General features: G+C 36.7%; 1 protein-coding gene across 1 annotated transcript; it reads left to right on the top strand.

The window, feature by feature from the left end:
- Positions 1–206: 206 nt before the first annotated feature.
- Positions 207–16124, top strand: MS3_00009303 (uncharacterized protein). Its single transcript, XM_051217657.1, has 4 exons — positions 207–657; positions 4632–4779; positions 7636–7735; positions 14953–16124. The coding sequence occupies exons 1-4, from the start codon at positions 476–478 to the stop codon at positions 15003–15005; spliced, it is 483 nt and encodes a 160-aa protein (XP_051065071.1). The 5' UTR covers positions 207–475; the 3' UTR covers positions 15006–16124.
- The last annotated feature ends 3202 nt before the right edge of the window (positions 16125–19326 follow it).

Raw genomic sequence — 19326 nt, 5'->3', positions numbered from 1 at the left:
TCTCTACCAATCTCCATTCTCATGTTCTTATATTATCCTTTGTATCTATGTGTGAGTGTGTGTGTGTGTATTAAATTCATTCACCTATCTGCCTATCTACATTTCATAATAGAAACTTTTTATATTGAACATTATGATTGGTTGATTAGAATTTTTCTATTTAATATCAGTAAACTTAAAGACCGAATTTGACTATGAAATGGTCTATTAGATGAATCCAATTTGAAACTTACTGCCTACATAAAACTAATCAAAATCATGATGATAATCAGTAATAGTAAAAATCTATTTAACCAATGAAATGATTCTCTTTCATAATAATGAATGACATTAGATATATATATATATATATATATATATATATGTACACGTCAATGATCCGTAGACATTCTACATAAAGAATACGATCAAACGCGTCGACATTCAACGAAGACAGATCCATCTATCGATCTATTTATATAAAGGATCTATAAAAATGTCATCAGATCAATTAAAACAATCATTTTTATCATTTTGTAATTTTGTTAAAAAAGGTTCTATTACAGCAACTGATAAAACCATTAAAAAATTATGTACAGATTGTCAAATTTATTCAAAAAATTTAGATACAAATCGTATTGATATTGAATTTCGTGCACATATTGGAAGTACTAAAAGGTAATTCAAATGATAGTTTTGTTGATTCTATGATATTTTGTATAGTGAATGGTGACTGGTCTCCAAGAGATATTTCCTACAGGTCTAATGTGAAGTAGTGACCAATGATGTTCAACTGAGTCTGTTGTAAGACTCATGATCTTAACCATTGAAATGACTACAATCTACACAAAAACCCATCTGATATAAATCAACATATGCTCACTAGTGACTGGCTTCATGAGGTATATCCTGGAGTTCTAGTGAGAAGTCGTTACCAGTGGAGTTCAACCAGGTCTGTTGTGAGATAGGAACTCACTGAAGACAATGGTGGATGTGTCGCTCAATTTCGTGGATTAGTTGAAGTTAGACATTAACACCGTTGGATGCCGGCTCAGTGGTCTAGTGGTTAAGTGCTCGGGCACTGGGTTCGAGTCTCGCAGGTGGCGAGGTCGTGGGTGCACACTGCTGAGGAGTTCCACAATGGGACGAAACGGCCGTCCAGTGCTTCCAGGTTTTCCATGGTGGTCTAGATTCAACCGACTCATGATCTTAACCATTGGCCAACCATCTGGCCAATTTTATGGATTATTAATCTGGATTTATAATTGTAGAACCTGATGAAAAATTATTGAAAAGAATATTCTTCGTTCATACAATTGTGTTTTTAAGATAGGAACTCGTTGAAGATAATGGTGGATGGTGATGCAATTTTGTGGATTGGTTGAAGTTAGACAATGAACACCGTTGGATGTCGGCCAGCTGAGTGGTCTAGATATTGAACGTTCATGCGCAAGATCAACAGGTCTTGGGTTGGAATTTCGTAAGGCGGGATCGTGGATGCATACTACTGACGAGTGCCGTACTAGTTTCAATTCACTCATGAATTCAACTATTAAATTATTACAACATCTACACAATCACTCTCTCTCATTATAATCATCATATGCTCACTGGAGTTCTAGTGAGCAGCTGTGAACAATGGAGTTCAACCGAGTCTGTTGTAAGATTTTAACTTACTGATGACAATGTTGGACGGTGGTGAAATTTCGTGTACATTAACACTGTTGGGTGGTCTGTAGACTGATAGGTCCTGAGTTCGAATCTTGCGAGACTGAGTCGTGGATGCGCACTGCTGAGGAGTCCTAAACTAGGATCAAACGGCCGTCCAGAGCTTCCACGTTTTCAATGGTGGTCTAAGTTCAATCGACTCATGATCTCAACTATTAAAATTACTATAATATCCACAAAACCCCTCTCTGTTTTGTATATGTATGAACCGCAGGAAATCTATCTGGAAGCCAGTTCAATGCTTCCAAGTTTTCAGTTGGTGATCTAGCTTACGCTGACTTATGAATTCAACCATTAAAATTTAAATAAAGTGACAAGAATTTCGTCTATGAAATATCTTGTCCATCTTACTTTATTTTAATGGTAAGAAGTCTTCAGAATATATTTGTAGTTCAAACTAGCTATCTACATGTTAGCTCTTTAATTCTTGATTGTCTACAGTAATGAGGAAGCTTATCGTCTGATCAACGATGCAAATAAATCTCTCCAATAAATGAAAGCAATTTGAATTATCCAATGTTTTATTATATAGTCCTTTCTCTATCATTATTTTGTAAATTCCAGACTAGGGGTTAAACGATCTCATTAATCAGTTAGTCATGTAAAGTATATAACGGTTTTGAACTTCTTCATCACACAACGACAGACAGAATCGAACAATTAATTAACTTTTAATAGTTGAGACCATGAGCCGATTGAAGCTAGACCACCATGGAAAACCTGGAAGCTCTGGACGGCCGTTTCGTCCTGTTGTGGGACTCCTCAGCAGTGCGGACCCACGATCCCGCTTCACGAGATTCGAACCCCGGGCGCCTAACCATTAGGCCACTGAGCCGGCATCTAATGATAATAATGTCTAACTGCTAACACAAAGTATTTTCACAGAAATTACTCCCCCCTCTCCCGTACACTAGGCTCGTATCTTTTGCAGACAATGGAAAATGTTCACACAATATCGTCGATTGTTTGAAGTTAGAAATTAACGTCACTAATCGTCGACTCCAGTGGTCTAGAGCTTAAGCGTTGGTGCGCGATGGAAGGTCGTGCGTTGGAATACCGAGTTCGGGATCGTGTGTACCCACTACTGAGGAGTCCCACACTAGAATGAAATGACCATCCAATGATTCCAGTTTTTCAGTGGTAGTCTAACATTAATCTATTCATGATCTCAAACATAATTCTTACTGTTTGACACTATTATAAAATTGAGATCTTTACTGAACATCTGAAAGTACATCAATTTTCAGGTAGTTAGAGGTGATCGACAGAATCGCGAGACTTACATTTAAATAAGAGTAATAATTTTGTAGAATCAAGTTAGTGTACACTTATTTTGGAAACCTATCATTTCTCAATTTTTTTTCTGTATAAAGTCACATCAGCACATTGATTATCGCTTTACCCGTCTAATATGCGATTTCATTATTTGATGTCTTTGTGCTTGAAATGACCACGGATCAAGGGTTGCGTACTAAAGCTGAGTAATAGAGCTGTATAGGGACAGATGGTCCTATGAGTACACTATACTCTTAATACTTTATTCTAATTAAGGTTCTTTTGAACAAAGCAGCAAGACCATTGAAATTCTAACAACAAAGTAAGAAATAGCCAATGAACTTAGCAATTGAGATGAAGATTGTCCACGTGCTTGGTTGAATATTTCTCATGATAACATAGATAAGACACACTATGGCTAACACAACAATTAGGAATTTCGCAGGTTGAAATCATGAGTCTGTTGAAGGTAGACCACCATTGGAAACCTGGATGCGCTGGACGGCCGTTTCGTCCTAGTATGGGACTCCTCAGCAGTGCGCACCTAAAACCCCGCACCCCGCGGGACCCGAGCCCAGGACCTACTGACCTCGCGTGCGAGCACTTAACCAATAGACCACTGAGCCGGCACCCAATGGTGTTAATGTCTAACTTCAACCAATCCACGAAGTTGCGCTACCGTACACCATTGTCTTCAGTGAGTTCCTATCTCACAACAGACCTGGTTGAACTCCACAAAACCCATTCTGATAATTAGGAATTTGTCCAAAAGTGTTTTTGTTGTTCGATGAGTGGACCCTCATTTGTCGTCTTTCGATGAATGAACAAGCCATAATAATCTTCCTTCATCTAATACTATGAATACGTTTAAGTTTACTCACATAAAACTTTTGTAATTAAGGTTAACTCTAAGAATTAAAACTAACATATAAGTTTATGATGATTAGTGTCTCTAGGTGAATCCTGACAATTTCGAGAACTAGGCAAGACTATAATTTATGAACGAACCAATCAGATTTAAGAAGACTAGTCTTAGATTTTGACGCGAAATTCATTCATCCATTTGTCTAGATAGCGTTTTAGCATTTTAACTAATATCAGTTCGTGATAAAAACTCTAGATTCTATTCATAAACCTAACCATACACTGTCAATCATAATTCTAATTTCTCATATTGTTTTATAACCCTCATTTAGTCTTAGTTATTAGGTGGAGTTGTTCATTATATTGACATCCTCATAAAGTCAAGTCGTTGTTTTTGATGGAGTTTTGTTCTCTCCCAATGGGAGACAACCAAAACAAAGGAGTAAACAATGACAAATTTAAGGTCAATAAGAACCAATCAACGTCGAGGTGTACAGAACAAGCTGTGAAACACATATGGAGAAATTCGAACACTTCACTTCTATCTGAAGTTTGTGCTGATGATGTCGTTCAGAAGAACGATGAAAGCTCCACGACCAAACCATTCACCTGAGAGAACAAAACTCCATCAAAATCATCAACCTGAGCTACAAATCTTCCTCACCATCTCAAGTCGTTGTTTTCTCCATTACAACATAATGCATCTGTCTGAATAAATAAAGATGAATATTGTTTACATTAAACATCTATAAGTGTTTCTTTTTTCTTATTTACTTACTATTCAGAGACGTTGATTTCCCAGGATTTGTAAGTTTTCTGGAAGGTCGATTAGCAAAAGTTTATGCTGCTGCCAACGGTATGGAACATAAAGATGCAGTAATTGAGCTTAAACGTAAAATAGCTGAAACATCACCAGCGATTCATGGTGGTACTGTAAGTATATTTCATAGTTAATTTTCATAGATTCTACTATGTTATGGCTTAAAGAGTATAGTTAATATACGTATAGTCATAAAACGTTTCAATGGTTGAATTCATGAGTCGATGTAAGTTGGAACACCATTGAAAAGCCTGAAGCACTGAACAGTATAGGATTTCTCAACAGTGCGCATCCACGATCTCACATACGGGACTCGAACCTAGGACCTGTCGGTTTAACTTTAATTGACTCATGAATTCACCTATTAAATTACTATCAGTTTAGGGGTTGTGGAGATTATTAAGTTTTTGGTTTAGATCATGAACTGATTGATGTTAGCCCACCACTGAAAACCTGTAAGCACTGGACGGCCGTTTCGTCCTATTGTGGGACTCCTCGACAGTGCGCACCCACGATCCCGCTCGCGGAATTCGAACCCAAGGCCTTCAGTCTCGCGCGCAATCGCTTAACCTACTGGACCACTGAGTCGGCATACAAATTACTATAATATCCACAAAACCTCTTTCTGATTATAATCATGTTGTATTGTTTGTTCGAAACTTCCCATTGATGTTTAGAACTGTAATTGCTCAGTCTGTTATTGGCATATTTGCATCCTATTCAGAGTGCATCGATACTGCCTTAAGTTACAAGTATTATAAGCAAAGATAGATAGTGCAGAGTAGTGGAATCGAGTAAATGCGTTTCGTTCTATATGGGACTAATCAGTGAATGGCACTAGCTTCGAGTCTAGGAGTGAACACCAACTCTGTGATGTAGGTACATCCAGCTGACAAATCTCAACTAAGACGAAACACATGTCCTGGATTCCACTGTCATCCACCACCCATCTTTACTTATAATAATTCTAAATCTTTTCTTTCTCAATATTTGAATATTATTTTTCAGACAAATGCAAACAAAAGTGATCGGTTTTTATATTTTTCAAGTGATTTACACACTTTCAGAATGAGTAATCGAGTAGAGTAGTTGTTATAGTGATGACTTGATCTTAAATGAAATTAAACTGATACCAAACATAGTTGTAGCGACAGATAAAGTTCACTAGTAGAAACTTGATTTCTATATCCATAAAAGATAAGCTCACCCCCCAGTCTAGTCACCTCCATGTGCATCTACCAGTTCATCTGCTCTTCTGGAGCAAGATACATTTGACATAGCCAGCGCTCGCTATCAACTCGGATACAGGAACATGTCCCAGTTTGGTTCTACAAGGGTGAGAGGAAAGCAGTTACGAGTTCCATACTTGACCATCTAATTGACTGTAATCCTTCCACCTATTCAGTTTCATTTTATGGTTGTATATACGATTCGTTCAAATCTACCTGGATTTCTTCGTATCCAACTCCTAAAAATACCCGAACCTCTTGCCATCCATGAGCTCAAGCCAGAACTGTGCATATAGATCGTTATCGATACTTAGGCCTTAATTATTATTATTACTGCATATCTCTCTTTACTTATGTCTCATATTTTCATTATTTTATTCATAATTGCTCATTATACCACCTTATTTATTATTTACACATCTATGACCTTTAATTATTATAACGAAAAGATTTTATAATAGTTTGGTTCATGAGTTAATTGAAGCTAGACTATAATGAAAAACCTCGAAGCACTGGATGACCGTTTCGTCCTAGCATGGGAATCCTCAGCACTGTGCATCAATTATCCCGCCTTCAAAAATTCGAACCTCAAACCCAGGACCTATCGGTCTCGCATGCGAACAGTCAACCACATAGACCACTAAGTCAGCATCTAACGGTGTTAATGTCTAACTTCAACCAATTCAAGAAATCATTTTATTCATCTTACTACATTCACGTTACAGTTCTATTACATCATCTTGGTTATTCCTTGTTCACATCTCCGCACGCAACTAGTACTTTAACAGAACAAAAAGATTCTCATATATATATATATATATATATATATATATATATATATATATATATATACGTTTTTACAGCTTGATAATAATTGGTATTTATTATTTTTTTATTTTAACACATAGATATCGGTACAAGGAGGCACCAAATATATATGTGCCACACAAATCAAATGAGATTTGTGTGGGGGTTTTGATACTACCCGGGTGCCCAAACCGAAGCAGGTGGTTTTCTTAGGGGACCACACCTGGAGACTTCGACCTGAAGGTCTGATCTACAAGGCAGTGGAGCAACATAAGGGATGCAGTCCCTTGGTAGCCGGTGACCAACGATTGGTTCATACGCCATTTGTTCCTTTAGGATACTGAAGCCCATGTGCACCATTGGTTTGGAATGAGGGTTTTCCAACTTCCTTAGGTTCACTCTCCACGTCCACCAACCCGGTTAAAGTGCCGGAAATTCGCATTTCGTCCTCTCAATTTCGTAAACAACACCCCCGCCACGAGAAGAAGTTGAGTAGGACTTCCCTGGCATAGACTATATACGCGTGGCTATGTGAGAACTTTTCGAGAGGGAGAGCGGACTCTCCCCACTTTCGGCCGTACTAGGGCATTTGGGGGTAATAATAATAATTGTAGTGAACAAACAGTTAATGAGGGTATAACCATCTAGTTGATTAATATACAATCACTTAAAGATTTAGTGAAATGTGTTATTCATACATCAAATACACCCTTTAAATATCTTCCTTCAATTATCTCTTACATCCTTTATAATTCTTTCAATTCTCTTGTTATTCTCAATACCTTTCTGTTCTCTTCAGTTCAATCTTGGTTTTTCTTTGACAAATTTACATACTACTTATATCTGTCAATATGAGTACCATACACTAACTACTACATCAATCAATAGAAAATTGATTATTTATTGAATTTTTTTCTTTTTTTCTTTTTATAGAAAATTAGCTCTGATCCAACAACATCTAGATTGACAAATGTAAAAACATTTACTGGTTCACATAAAGAACGTTTTGATATAGAAACTGGTAAAGGTTTAGGTAAAGCTGGTCGTGTTGATCCATCACCATGTTTTACTACTAGTGGAATATCAGAGCCAAGAAAATAAATTCAATTGTTTGTTTGTTTTTCCTCTGAAATATCTGATGATTCTCAATTGCATATGTATATATACATATATGGAGAGAGATAGAGAGAGAGAGAGAGTGACGTTCTATTATATTCACTATTTACTCGTCTACCTCCCTCTGTTCCTCTCTCTTCCTTCCCTCCCCTCCCTCTCCCCCTCCTTCCCTCCCTCCCTCCTCTCTCTCTCTCGCTCACACGCACACACGCACACATATATCTACGCGTTCATTTTGTTTCTATATGAGTTTTTATTTTGTTTTATTCTCAATATTCATACTTTATAAAAATGTAATTGCATCATATGACTTATATATAAGTGAAATAACTGTGTATACATTTATAAACTGAAGAATTTCTTTCTTTCTTTTCTCTTTTTTTCTCATTTTTTTCTTTTTTACTTTATATTATTCTATTAAATGAATCGAATTTTAAGTAAGTAAAGATGGATAGTGATTAGTCATGGAATCTAGGAGGTCAATATTAAGTGATGAAGTTTTAGTTCTTTGAGTTGGATGATTTGATTGTGAAGCTTTCATCATTCTTCTGAATGACATCATGAGTGTAGACTTTAGATAGAAGTGATAATAAGATTATCACATAAATGTAACATGATCATCATTATTAAGGTGAAACAGTTACTCACTGAACATAATGGTGGACGGTTGCACAATATCGTGGATTAGTTGGAATTAGATGCCGACTCAGTGGTCTAGAGGTTAAGTGTTGGCGCATGAGATCAAAAATCCTGGGTTCGAGTTTCACATGACGGATCATTAATGAGCAGTTCTAGAGAGTCCCATACTAGATCGAAATGGCCGATTAATGCTTCTAGGTTTTCATTATTGATCTAGTTTTAATGGACTCATGAATTCAACCATTAAATAGGGTAATAGCAGATATCTACCAAATAGATTTTCAGTGGTGATCTAACACTGATCGGTTCATGATCTTGAATAAAAGTCAACAATCTTCACAACCGTATACTGATAAATATCATGTGTTCACTAGTGACTAGCTTCGACGGGGGAATTCTCGGAGTTCTAGTAAGAATCCGTGACCAGTGGAGTTCAACCGTGTCGGCTGTGAAGCCATTACCCACAGAAGACAATGTAACATGATTGAAGTTAGACACTAACACCGTTGGACGTCAAATCAGTGCTTTAAAACTTAAGCGTTAGCCCTCTAGACTGAAGGTTGTGAATTCGAATACCGAGTGCAGAATCGTGTATGTACACTTTTGAATCCCATAGTAAAACGGGGCGGTTATCCAATACTTCCAGGTTTCCAATGATGGCTTAACATTGATCGATTCATGACCTAAAGTCAATAAATTTCTATTGATCCAGCATCTATCAATGTATAAAAACAAGAAAAACCTGTACAAATCAAACAGGTTTTGTTAGAAATCTATAAAATGTAAACTACTGATATAATATTTAAGCAATACATAATAAATCAAGACAATTCCGCATCTTAACTCCCGATAAATACTATTGTCCAATTGCTTACTTACTAACTTATTTACGCCTGCTACTTCTAATGGAGCATAGGCCGCCGACCATCATTCTCCAACCCACTCTGTCCTGGGCCTTCTTTTCTAATTCCATCCAATTCTTGTTCATTTTTCTCATGTCTATCTCCATTTCTCGGCGTAATGTGTTCTTTGGTCTACCTCTCCTCTTTTGGCTTTGAGGACCCCACATCAGAGCTTGTCTTGTAACGCAGTTGGGTGCTTTCCTCAATGTGTGTCCTATCCACTTCCAGCGCCTTTTCCTAATTTCTTCCTCCACTGGGATCTGGTTTGTTCTTTCCCACAGTTGGTTATTGTTAATAGTGTCCCGTTATTGAGAGAAGAGTGATGCCTCTGTAGTTATCACACTTGCTGAGATCGCCTTTCTTTGGTATTTTGACTAGAAGTCTTTTTTTCCATTCTGTCGGTACTTGTTGCTCATCCCAAATTTTATTGAAGAGAATATTGTCCAATTAGTTGACATATTTATTATTATAATGAACATATAGATATGAATTGATCAGATTGAAAATGAGATAACAAGTGATCAATAAGATCAGAACAGTATGATTGTTTCATTATGAACAATAATCTGAGAATTCTTGTCATAATAACAATAACAACAATAATAATGATAATCTGATTCTAAGATGTTACTAAGCAGGGAATGAAAGGTAGTAATAAGACCCTTCCATAAATTAGAACAAGATAATATCGGTAATTGAATTGAAATAAAGTATAAATGATAATAGATTGTAAGAACATAGAGATTTCTATAGTTTGGACTTATATTAGATAGTGAATGATATACTATACTCTGTACAATTCGTTACTAGAGTCAATTTGATTGTTCAATTGAAAACATTGACTGAAATAGGGAAAGAAAACAATGCCCTGGTACGACCGAGGGTGTAAAGAGTCTGCCCTCCCCCTTCCAAATGCTGTCATGTGGCCACGTGCATACAACCACTGCCAGAGTAGTTTTAATCACTGCCTTCTCACGGCATAAGTGTTGTTTACGAAATTGAGAGGAGGGAAAGCGAATATCCAATGCTTTAACCATGTTGGTGAACACAGGGAGTCCACCTAGTGGATTTGAAAAACCCTAATTCCAAACCTCTGGTGCATATGGGTTCCAGGATACTAAGGAAGTAAATGGCATATGAACCAATTATTTGTCACCGGTTACCATGAGACTGCATCTCCTGACGTTGCTCCACTGCCTTGTGGATCAGACCTTTAGGTCGAAGGCTCGAGGTGTGGTCACTTAAAAAAACCATCTGTTTCTGTTTGATCGCCCGGATAGTATCCCATCCCTCACAGAAATCGATTGAAAAAGTGTGGTGCATATATATGTGGTGCCTCTTTGTACCTATGTTTATGTGTTTAAATAATAATAATAAATCTCATCCGCTGAACCTTGCAGCACCTACTATAACAGTTTAGATTAAAAGGTTAGAATGGTTTCAACAGTACTATTTCCCATTGTCCGCTTTTTAGTACACATAACATTGTTATTATAAATCTTTCCGAATATAATCAATATTGAAACAACTTTAGATAAGATGATGGTTGTAGGTAGTCAGCAGGAAACTCTGGACCTAGGTTTCCTGCTACTTAGTAGTCATCAGCAAGGTGTACCTGTAATCTTAAGTGAACTGATACTCCTTAACGGATTCGATCCCGTGTCATCCAGCTTCACAGTTAGTGACGTTACCACTGAGCTATCTAAGCATTCAGTTTTCGTCGTCTTAATTTCATAAACAACACCTTCACCACGAGAAGGTAGTGAGCAGAACTTCCTTGTCAGCAATTGTATGCATGTGGCCATGTAAGAGCACTTCTAAATGCAGAGCTAACTATCTCTACTCTTGACCCTACCACAGCATTTGAGGGCTACCAATCTAAGATGATTCTGTTTAATACCAAGATATCTTCTATCCAAAACTGTTCAAACTTTACTGAATTTCTAAACTATCAATGATTGGTAAATCATAAGCTTTATTAATAACTAATATGCTTATTCAGCATCTCATATGATATAAAGAAATAATCACTGTTTCTCTTTACTTCTTTACTATTACATATCATCATTATCTAATATGATTTGATTATGAGTGAGTTAATCTTGCTAGTAGGTATACAAGACATGTGACTATTTGAGAAGAAGAAGAAAAAAAAAATGAAGAAAGCATGATTAGAATACTACTGAATAATATACTTTTAGGTTAAATCAATACTCTGAGGTATTTCATTGAAATTTGTATGTTCACATTAAAGTGGTCTTAATCATGAATATTGGCTGATATATTGTATATAAGTAGTATATTTAAAATAAGGGAATTTTTTTCAAATATCTGTGTCAGAGATTTAATGATCTTCATTATTCATATCAGAAGGGTTTTTGTGGATATTATAGTACATTCAGTAGTTGAGATCATTAGCTAATTGAAACTAGATCACCATGGAAAGTCTGGAATCACTGAACGGTCGTTTCGTCGTAGTATGAGACTCCTCAGCAGTGAGCATCCACGATACCGCCTTGTAAGAATTGAACCCAGGACCTATCAGTGGTAGCTCAGTGGTCTAATGGTTAACCGCTCGTGCGCAAGACTGATAGCTCTTGGGTACGAATCTTGCGAGACGGGATCGTGGATGCTCGCTGCTGAAGAATCCTACAGCAGGAAGAAACGGTCGTCCTGTGCTTACTGGTTTTCCATGGTGGTCTAGCTTCACTTGATGCATGACCTCAACTATCGAGATATTTATTAGTGCTGAATAGTGGATTAATTGTTGGTTTCTCCTGAAGAGTGAGATTTATTCAAAACTTATTTTACTTCTGGTCAATTAATTAACACTATCACTAATCATGAACTGAGTTTGTGTACTAATCTGACATTTTACTATAATTTCTTACTTAGTTACTTACACCTGTTACTTCTCGTGGAGCAGTACAGGCCTTCCATCAGCATTCCCCATCTAAATCTGTCCTTGACAATCCTATCTACGTGTTTCCAGTTGTTATTCATTCTTTTCATGTCTGTTTCCAATTCACGATGGAGTGTGTTCTTTGGCGTTCCTCTTTTCTGTTTACCTTAAGGATTCCAAGTTAGGACTTGCCTCGTGATGTGGTTTGATGATTTCCACAGCGTATATTCTATCCACTTCCAACGTCTTTTCTTGATTTCGTCTTCAGTTTGTATCTGCTTTTTTCTGTCCCACAGTATGTCATCGATGGCATCCGGTCATCGGATATTGAATATATTGCTTAGAAAACTGTTTGTAAATACTTCTACCATTTTGATGGTTGTTGTAATAGTTCTCCACGTTTCAGCTCTCTACAATATAACTAACTGTCTTGGTGTTCATATTGAAGATTGTGACTTTGATATTGTTTGACAGTTGTTCTGACTTTCATAGGTTATTCAGCTGTAGTAATGCGGCCCTTGCTTTACCAATCCTCGCATTTACATGTGCATCAGATGTTTTTTGTTTATCAATGATGCTTCTCAGGTGCGTGAAAGATTCCACATCTTCCAGAGTTTCTCCATCCAGTGTGATTGGGTTGGTGTTCACAGTGTTGTATTTGAGGATCTTGCCTTTTCCTTTATGTATATTGGGGCCTATTGATGCAGAGGCTGATATTTTACTATAACTTGCAATCAACTATTGAAGAACGATCAGTTTCTTGGTCTTTTAATATTTCGTGTTTACGGTAATAATGAAAAATAGAAAATCAATCGTATTGGGAATAACAGGTTTAACGAATTATTCTTTTGAACTCTGTGAATGATTGGAAATTCGTGTCGTGGAAAAGTCTCCGATACTTTTCTAGCCGATGTTAGTGATATAAATTGGTAATAAGCATTTCGATAGGTTATTGATAAGCTAAATAGAGGGTAAACTACATAATACTATCTCGTTTAAATTTCCCTCACTTGGAATCTTCAAGGTCAAAGGAGATGAGGAAGACCAAAGAACACATGACACAGAGAAATGGAAACAGACATGAAAAGAAGGAACAACAGTTGAATAGAACTAGAAAGGAAGGCCAAAGAAACAGTGGGTTTGAGAATAATGGTCGACGGCCCATGCTCCATTAGGAAGTAACAGGCATAAGTAAGTAAGTTAGATTTGCTTTAATCAATAATTGATAGACATGCTCTTGTGTGTAGGGGTATTCTCATAGTAACTGTGCATTATTTCATTTGTGTGAATATATTTATTGTTTTATTTATCTTTTAACAACGGTTTTATCTAGTCATTTGGAGCAACGTCAGGAGATGCAATCCCATAGTAGGCAGTGACCATCGATTGGTTCATACTCTGTTTGTTCGCTCTGGATTCTGGAACCCATGTGCACCATTGATTTGTAATCACTGTTTTCCAACACCTATAGGTGGAATCACCGTGTCCACCAACCTGGTTAAAACTCCGAATATTTGCTTTTTATCCTGTCGATTTCGTAAACAACCCCGCATAAACAAGAAAGCTATGAGAATTAGCACTGAACTATATACCACTACTTTATTTCCATTTTCGAATGTTTGTGAAGTTCTAATTAAACCAATGTATTTCCTTTTTCCAAAGAAAAACATTGAGTCTCTTTTAATCAGACTGGTATCATCTTTGTTTTGATCAACCCAACAAATGACTAAACAAAGACATTCAGCTCATGTATTACCCTAACTGTGATAATACTTTACGGTTATGTTCAGTACAAACCATAGTAATTATTACTTCTGTTACTATGGTTTTAACCAATTGATAAGTAATGCGAGTCATTGAATTGACCTTAAAGCTATATGATAGTCATACATATACATACATACATACTCTCAGTAACACTAGACAATTGAATTGTATCGGTCATTGTAAAAATTACTTCAAATCTGACATATATGTACATCCAGCTGATGAGTCCCAAAAAGGACGAAACGCGCGTTCTCGATTCCACTACTAACCATCATCCATCTTTGTTTATAATACATGTGACTGAAGGTAATATTGAGGCAATCCGAACAGGATGTACATATGCCAATAAGAGACTGATCAATTGCAGTCCTAAATAACAATGGGAAGATACAATCAAACAACACCAATTGAATCGTTATTTACTCTTATGTCCCACCTCAAACATCTTAACCAACACTTCATATATCAACATTAAGGTGTGAAAATGTTTACTGCCAAATCCCATAGACATGGTGATGAAGATTTGTAGCTCAGGTGGATAATCTTCATGGAGTAGAAGTTTGTGCTGATGATGTCGTTCAGAAGAACGATGAAACCTCCACGACCAAACCATCCAGCTCACAAAACAAGACTCGATCGAATATTTACTTCTTAAAAAAAAACAAATCAATCCTGAAGTCTGGGTAAAACTGGGAAAAACAAAGGGAAAATGCTTTTACCTATCCATAATCATGGTAACTGGCATATCATGTGAGTCATTGAATTGACCTTAAAGCTGAATTCTTTCCACACACACACACACACAATTGTATCGGTCATTGTATTGTGTATTCGTTGCTTCTATTTATTTCCTACTGTGTTTAGACCAATTATAATCCTATACACATTCCCATTCAATTTTTTCTTTCTATTCCCTTCTCCTAGTTCTTCTATTCAATGTTGTAGGCAATATATATGAAAGAGAGAAGAAAGAATAGACCAATCATTCATATTCTACAAGGTAATTGATTATTGATTATTGCAAAAGATTATTTAAACAATCCATTTGGTCAATTCCAAATGAGGGAAGTCGAGTGATAAAAACATCACCCGATGTGATGTTGTTCAGTATGGTGAAATACACCAGTTGGCTTCTATGATGGAATGAATGTAGAATGAAATGGGATTCATCCAAATTGAGGATTTGGGATTCATACCAACAATCATCGGATCATTTAATGGATGAACAATCTTAACTGATCTATTCCACTATTCTTCTTATTATTATCATTAGTCTTATTATTATTATTATTATTATTGAAGGCGTAATGTGCAATAATAAGGTGAGATCATTTGATTCCACACAGTGTGTGTGTGTGTGTGTGAATCATGATCACCTTTGTAAACACAATCTCTATCATCATACATTAATCGATAAATCCATATATATTCATGGGTATGTTCTAATTGTTTTCATTTCACAAACGGTACTTTCTATTCTCCTCATCAATTGATTTCGAGTGCTTGATCTGGTCAAATTGAATTCATATTCTTCTATATGTGATCACGATCATGATGATGGTGACTTGTTACTATGGACTATTGAATGTGATTTCATTTTTGTTTCATTCTTATATTCTTACATCATTTTCATTTTTGGAACTTGTTGTCCATGGAAACCAGCTTTCTCTCATGATCTCAATTGTACACAAATTAATTCATCAAGTTGATATGATCATTATCTACTGTGAACCGATACTCATGTTACCATGACAATTGTACTATTGATTGATGGTTCATTTTTCTTTCCTTTTCTTTTCTTTATATAATCAATAAAGTGTTGCTTTCTGAATTAAGTTTTCTTCTAAATTGTAAAGATGTAAAGGATTGTTCTTGAGTCTCAACAATGAAGGGTGACTTGTTTATACGATATTGTCTATTTATTGAGTATATCTGAGATGTTGTGACGTCGGTCACAATAGAAGCACATAGAATGAAGACTGGATTAATCGATTTCAGTGAGGAAGTGTCTATTTCTCTAGGTAGATTCCAAGTGACAATTCTTGTAATAGTTGAATAGATAAGTATTGTCATTCGACAGTTGCGTTAAACACCTTCATCTTCGATAAGTATTATGTTCTAAGCAATAAACCAAACAACAGTCAGTAGTATCTTACTAATCAGATAAGCCCCCAAATGCCCCGGTACGATCGAGGGTGTGGAGAGTCAACTCTCTCTCTCTAAATGCTCTCACGTGGCCACGCGTATACAGCCACTACCAGGGAACTCCTACTCACTGATTTCTCGCAGCAAGGGTGTTGTTTACGAAATCGAGAGAATGAAAAGAGAGTGTCCGTTTCTTTAACCAGGTTAGTGGATTCAGTGAATCTACTTAAGGAGGTAGGAAAACCCTAATTCCAAACAAATGATGTGCGTGGGCTTCAGGATCCTGAGCAAACAAATGGTGAATGAGTCTATATTCATTCTCATCGGCTGGCATGGGACTGAATCTCCTGACGTGGCTCCACTACCTTGTCACAATTGATTGATCACTGGGTGGTGATCAATCTCATGCTTGTCTAGTCCTTATTAGTGCAGATCGAATGCTATCGATCATGTTGCAATGTGGCCAACAGTCTAGGTGACTCAACAGCATTCGAGCTGCACTAATAAGGACTAGACAAGCATGACATTGATCACCACCCAGTGATCAATCAATTGTGATTACATCTCAGTCCTACAGGAGGTTAGTCGCGGCTCGGATAGCTCAGTGGTAACGTCTCTGACTGTGAAGCTGGGTGACACGAGATCGAATCCGCCAGGGAGCATCAGTTCCCTCAAGATTACAGGTACACCTTGCTGACGAGTGCCAAGTAGCACGAAACCCGTGTCCAGGGTTTCCTGTTGACTACCCCCAATCACCATCTAAATCCCACTACCTTGTGGATCAGACTCTAAGGTCAAAGGCTACAGATGTGGCCTACTAATATAACCACCTACTACGATCTGGCCTTTTGAGCAGTGTGTGGCTCATTTTTTCATTCTACATTGAGACAATGATCATCTGATAAACCTTGAATAATCCTTAATAAAATAAGTGAGCTTACTAGTATGATTTATCACAATACAAACATGGCATATCTCTTGAAGATGATGTCATTGATTGAAAAATTCTGTCCAACCTTATGTTGATCACTATGTATGATTGTTTGTAGTTATGCCAATAATGATGTATTGATTTTGGGGGAACATTTCAATACATCTATATGAATAAGGGATCTTCGTACTCCACTCCTCTCAAGACGACAACACTCATTGATGACTTGACATTTCAGTCAGTTGTGTTATACGAATATTATTTCATACAATTCAACTTTACTTCGTTAATTTTTCTTCGGTTATATATGAAACGAATTACAAGCATCTCGTTACAACATCATATTAGGTCTTTTCTGAAGTTCTACTGTATATTATAGAGGAGACATCAAAAGTTCTATTTGACTTCAAGTACTAGTTTGACTTGTCAACTTCTTCAGAAATAGATTTGATCCGTTAAACAATCATCCAAATTAGTGAATGTTACTTCGAGAATTAAAGATGTTACATTACAATAGATACAATCAGTGATCTTATTATCAAATATAAATATTCTTATATCAACTAACAATTAAGTAGTATATTCTGACCATGGATACAATCATCAAATTCTTAAAGCTGGCAATTACTTTGTATGCAAATATGAATAGTGGCTCGCAGTGGAATGCAGGACGCGCATTTCGTCCTATTAGGAACTCGTCAGATGGATGCACCTGTCACATCTCAGAGTTGATGTTCACTCTCGGACTCAAACCCACCACTCCTAGTTTCAAACCCCATCGCGTTATCCACTCATCTACTGAGTCCTGATGGCCACTTGCCTGTGTAATGTGGTAAAGTTCAAATTCACTTAATATCGTTTTACATAAATCTTCCCATTGATATTTAGTACTACAATTGATCAGTCTCTTATTGGCATATGTGCCAACTGTACGGATTTCCTCGATATTGTCTTAAGTTACAAGTGTTATAAATTAACTATATGGATAATGTGATGACGTTTGAAGTAAACTGTTATTGGTTCGAGTCCTAGAGTGAACATCAACTTAGTGGTACAGGCACATCCAATTGACGAGTTTCAACTAGAACAAAACGCGAATCCTGAATTCTTCTGTTAGCCCCTATCCATCTTAGCTTTTAATGTACACAATTTGCTAACAGTATTAGTGACTGACTGTTTAAATGAATGAATAAGAAACCTCAGTCATGTCACAATACAAGTTATAAACCTATAGGTTAACGAATCTAATTGTTCACTGGTTTCAATTTCAATCATCACTATTAACATGTACAAACTTTAATTGTTGCTAGAGCTTTGAAATAATCTCAGTGATTGAAATTGAAATGAAAAACCAGTGTTTCATCCGTTGAGCTTGTTTAATCTTTACATGATAACCTAATCATCATTACTGTTGATATGAAAGTGTATACCATTGATAAAAGGGAAGCAAATAAGATAGAATAAGCTCAATTTCACAAAAAAAAACTTGATTTCATTGAATCATTATAACCTTCTGAGATGGTGGAGAAGATTCGTAGCTCAGGCGGATGATTTTGATGGAGTTTTGTTCTCTGAGGTGAATGGTTTGGTCGTGGAGCTTTCGTCGTTCTTCTGAACGACATCGTCAGCACAAACTGCAGATAGAAGTGAAGTATTGATGATGTCGTTCAGAAGAACGATGAAAGCTCCACGACCAAACCATCTAGCTCAGAGAACAAAACTCCATCACAATTATAAACTTCTGTTATGTCCCGATAAGCATAATGAATGGTAACTTTGGGATCCATTTATGAACCAATTCTATACGTGTAATTGTTAAATAACTAAACTATTCATATCCGTGTCCCTCTCATTGTGTGTTTTATTTTGACCCATTAACTATTATTATACGTTTTACCACTCTTGACTTATACCCAGTATATTAGTCACTGCCTCCCAAATTCGCAGCCACATCTGGCTAATTCTTGTACAAATGTTGTTCCCTATTATATGGTGTGATGTGGTCTGTTTGGTTGGTTGGCTGAGATTGGTGTTCTGAGCTCAACAAGCAGGGGTAGGCAGGATCGATAACGACTCTAGACTGTTTGTACTTGTCCGCTCGATAAGTCACTGCTCTCTAATCGGTAGTATCATTACGTTATCCATTAACAAGGCATACAGGCCACAAGTCGTAACAACTTCATTGAAATCACAAATCAATCTAAGTTAGACAACTATTAAAA

This window comes from Schistosoma haematobium, chromosome 5 (assembly GCF_000699445.3).
Source record: "Schistosoma haematobium chromosome 5, whole genome shotgun sequence".
NCBI classification, from domain to species: Eukaryota; Metazoa; Platyhelminthes; class Trematoda; order Strigeidida; family Schistosomatidae; genus Schistosoma; species Schistosoma haematobium.
The sequence above is the reverse complement of the archived record's forward strand: the minus strand, read 5'-3'. Positions and strand labels throughout refer to the sequence as shown.

What these genes read in the sequence shown, in the direction of transcription:
- MS3_00009303 (XM_051217657.1), top strand. Translation starts at nt 476, where the DNA reads ATGTCATCAGATCAATTAAAACAATCATTTTTATCATTTTGTAATTTT. An exon ending in CATATTGGAAGTACTAAAAG is followed by an intron (nt 658 to 4,631) that starts GTAATTCAAATG and finishes CTTACTATTCAG; the next exon opens with AGACGTTGATTTCCCAGGAT. An exon ending in CAGCGATTCATGGTGGTACT is followed by an intron (nt 4,780 to 7,635) that starts GTAAGTATATTT and finishes TTCTTTTTATAG; the next exon opens with AAAATTAGCTCTGATCCAAC.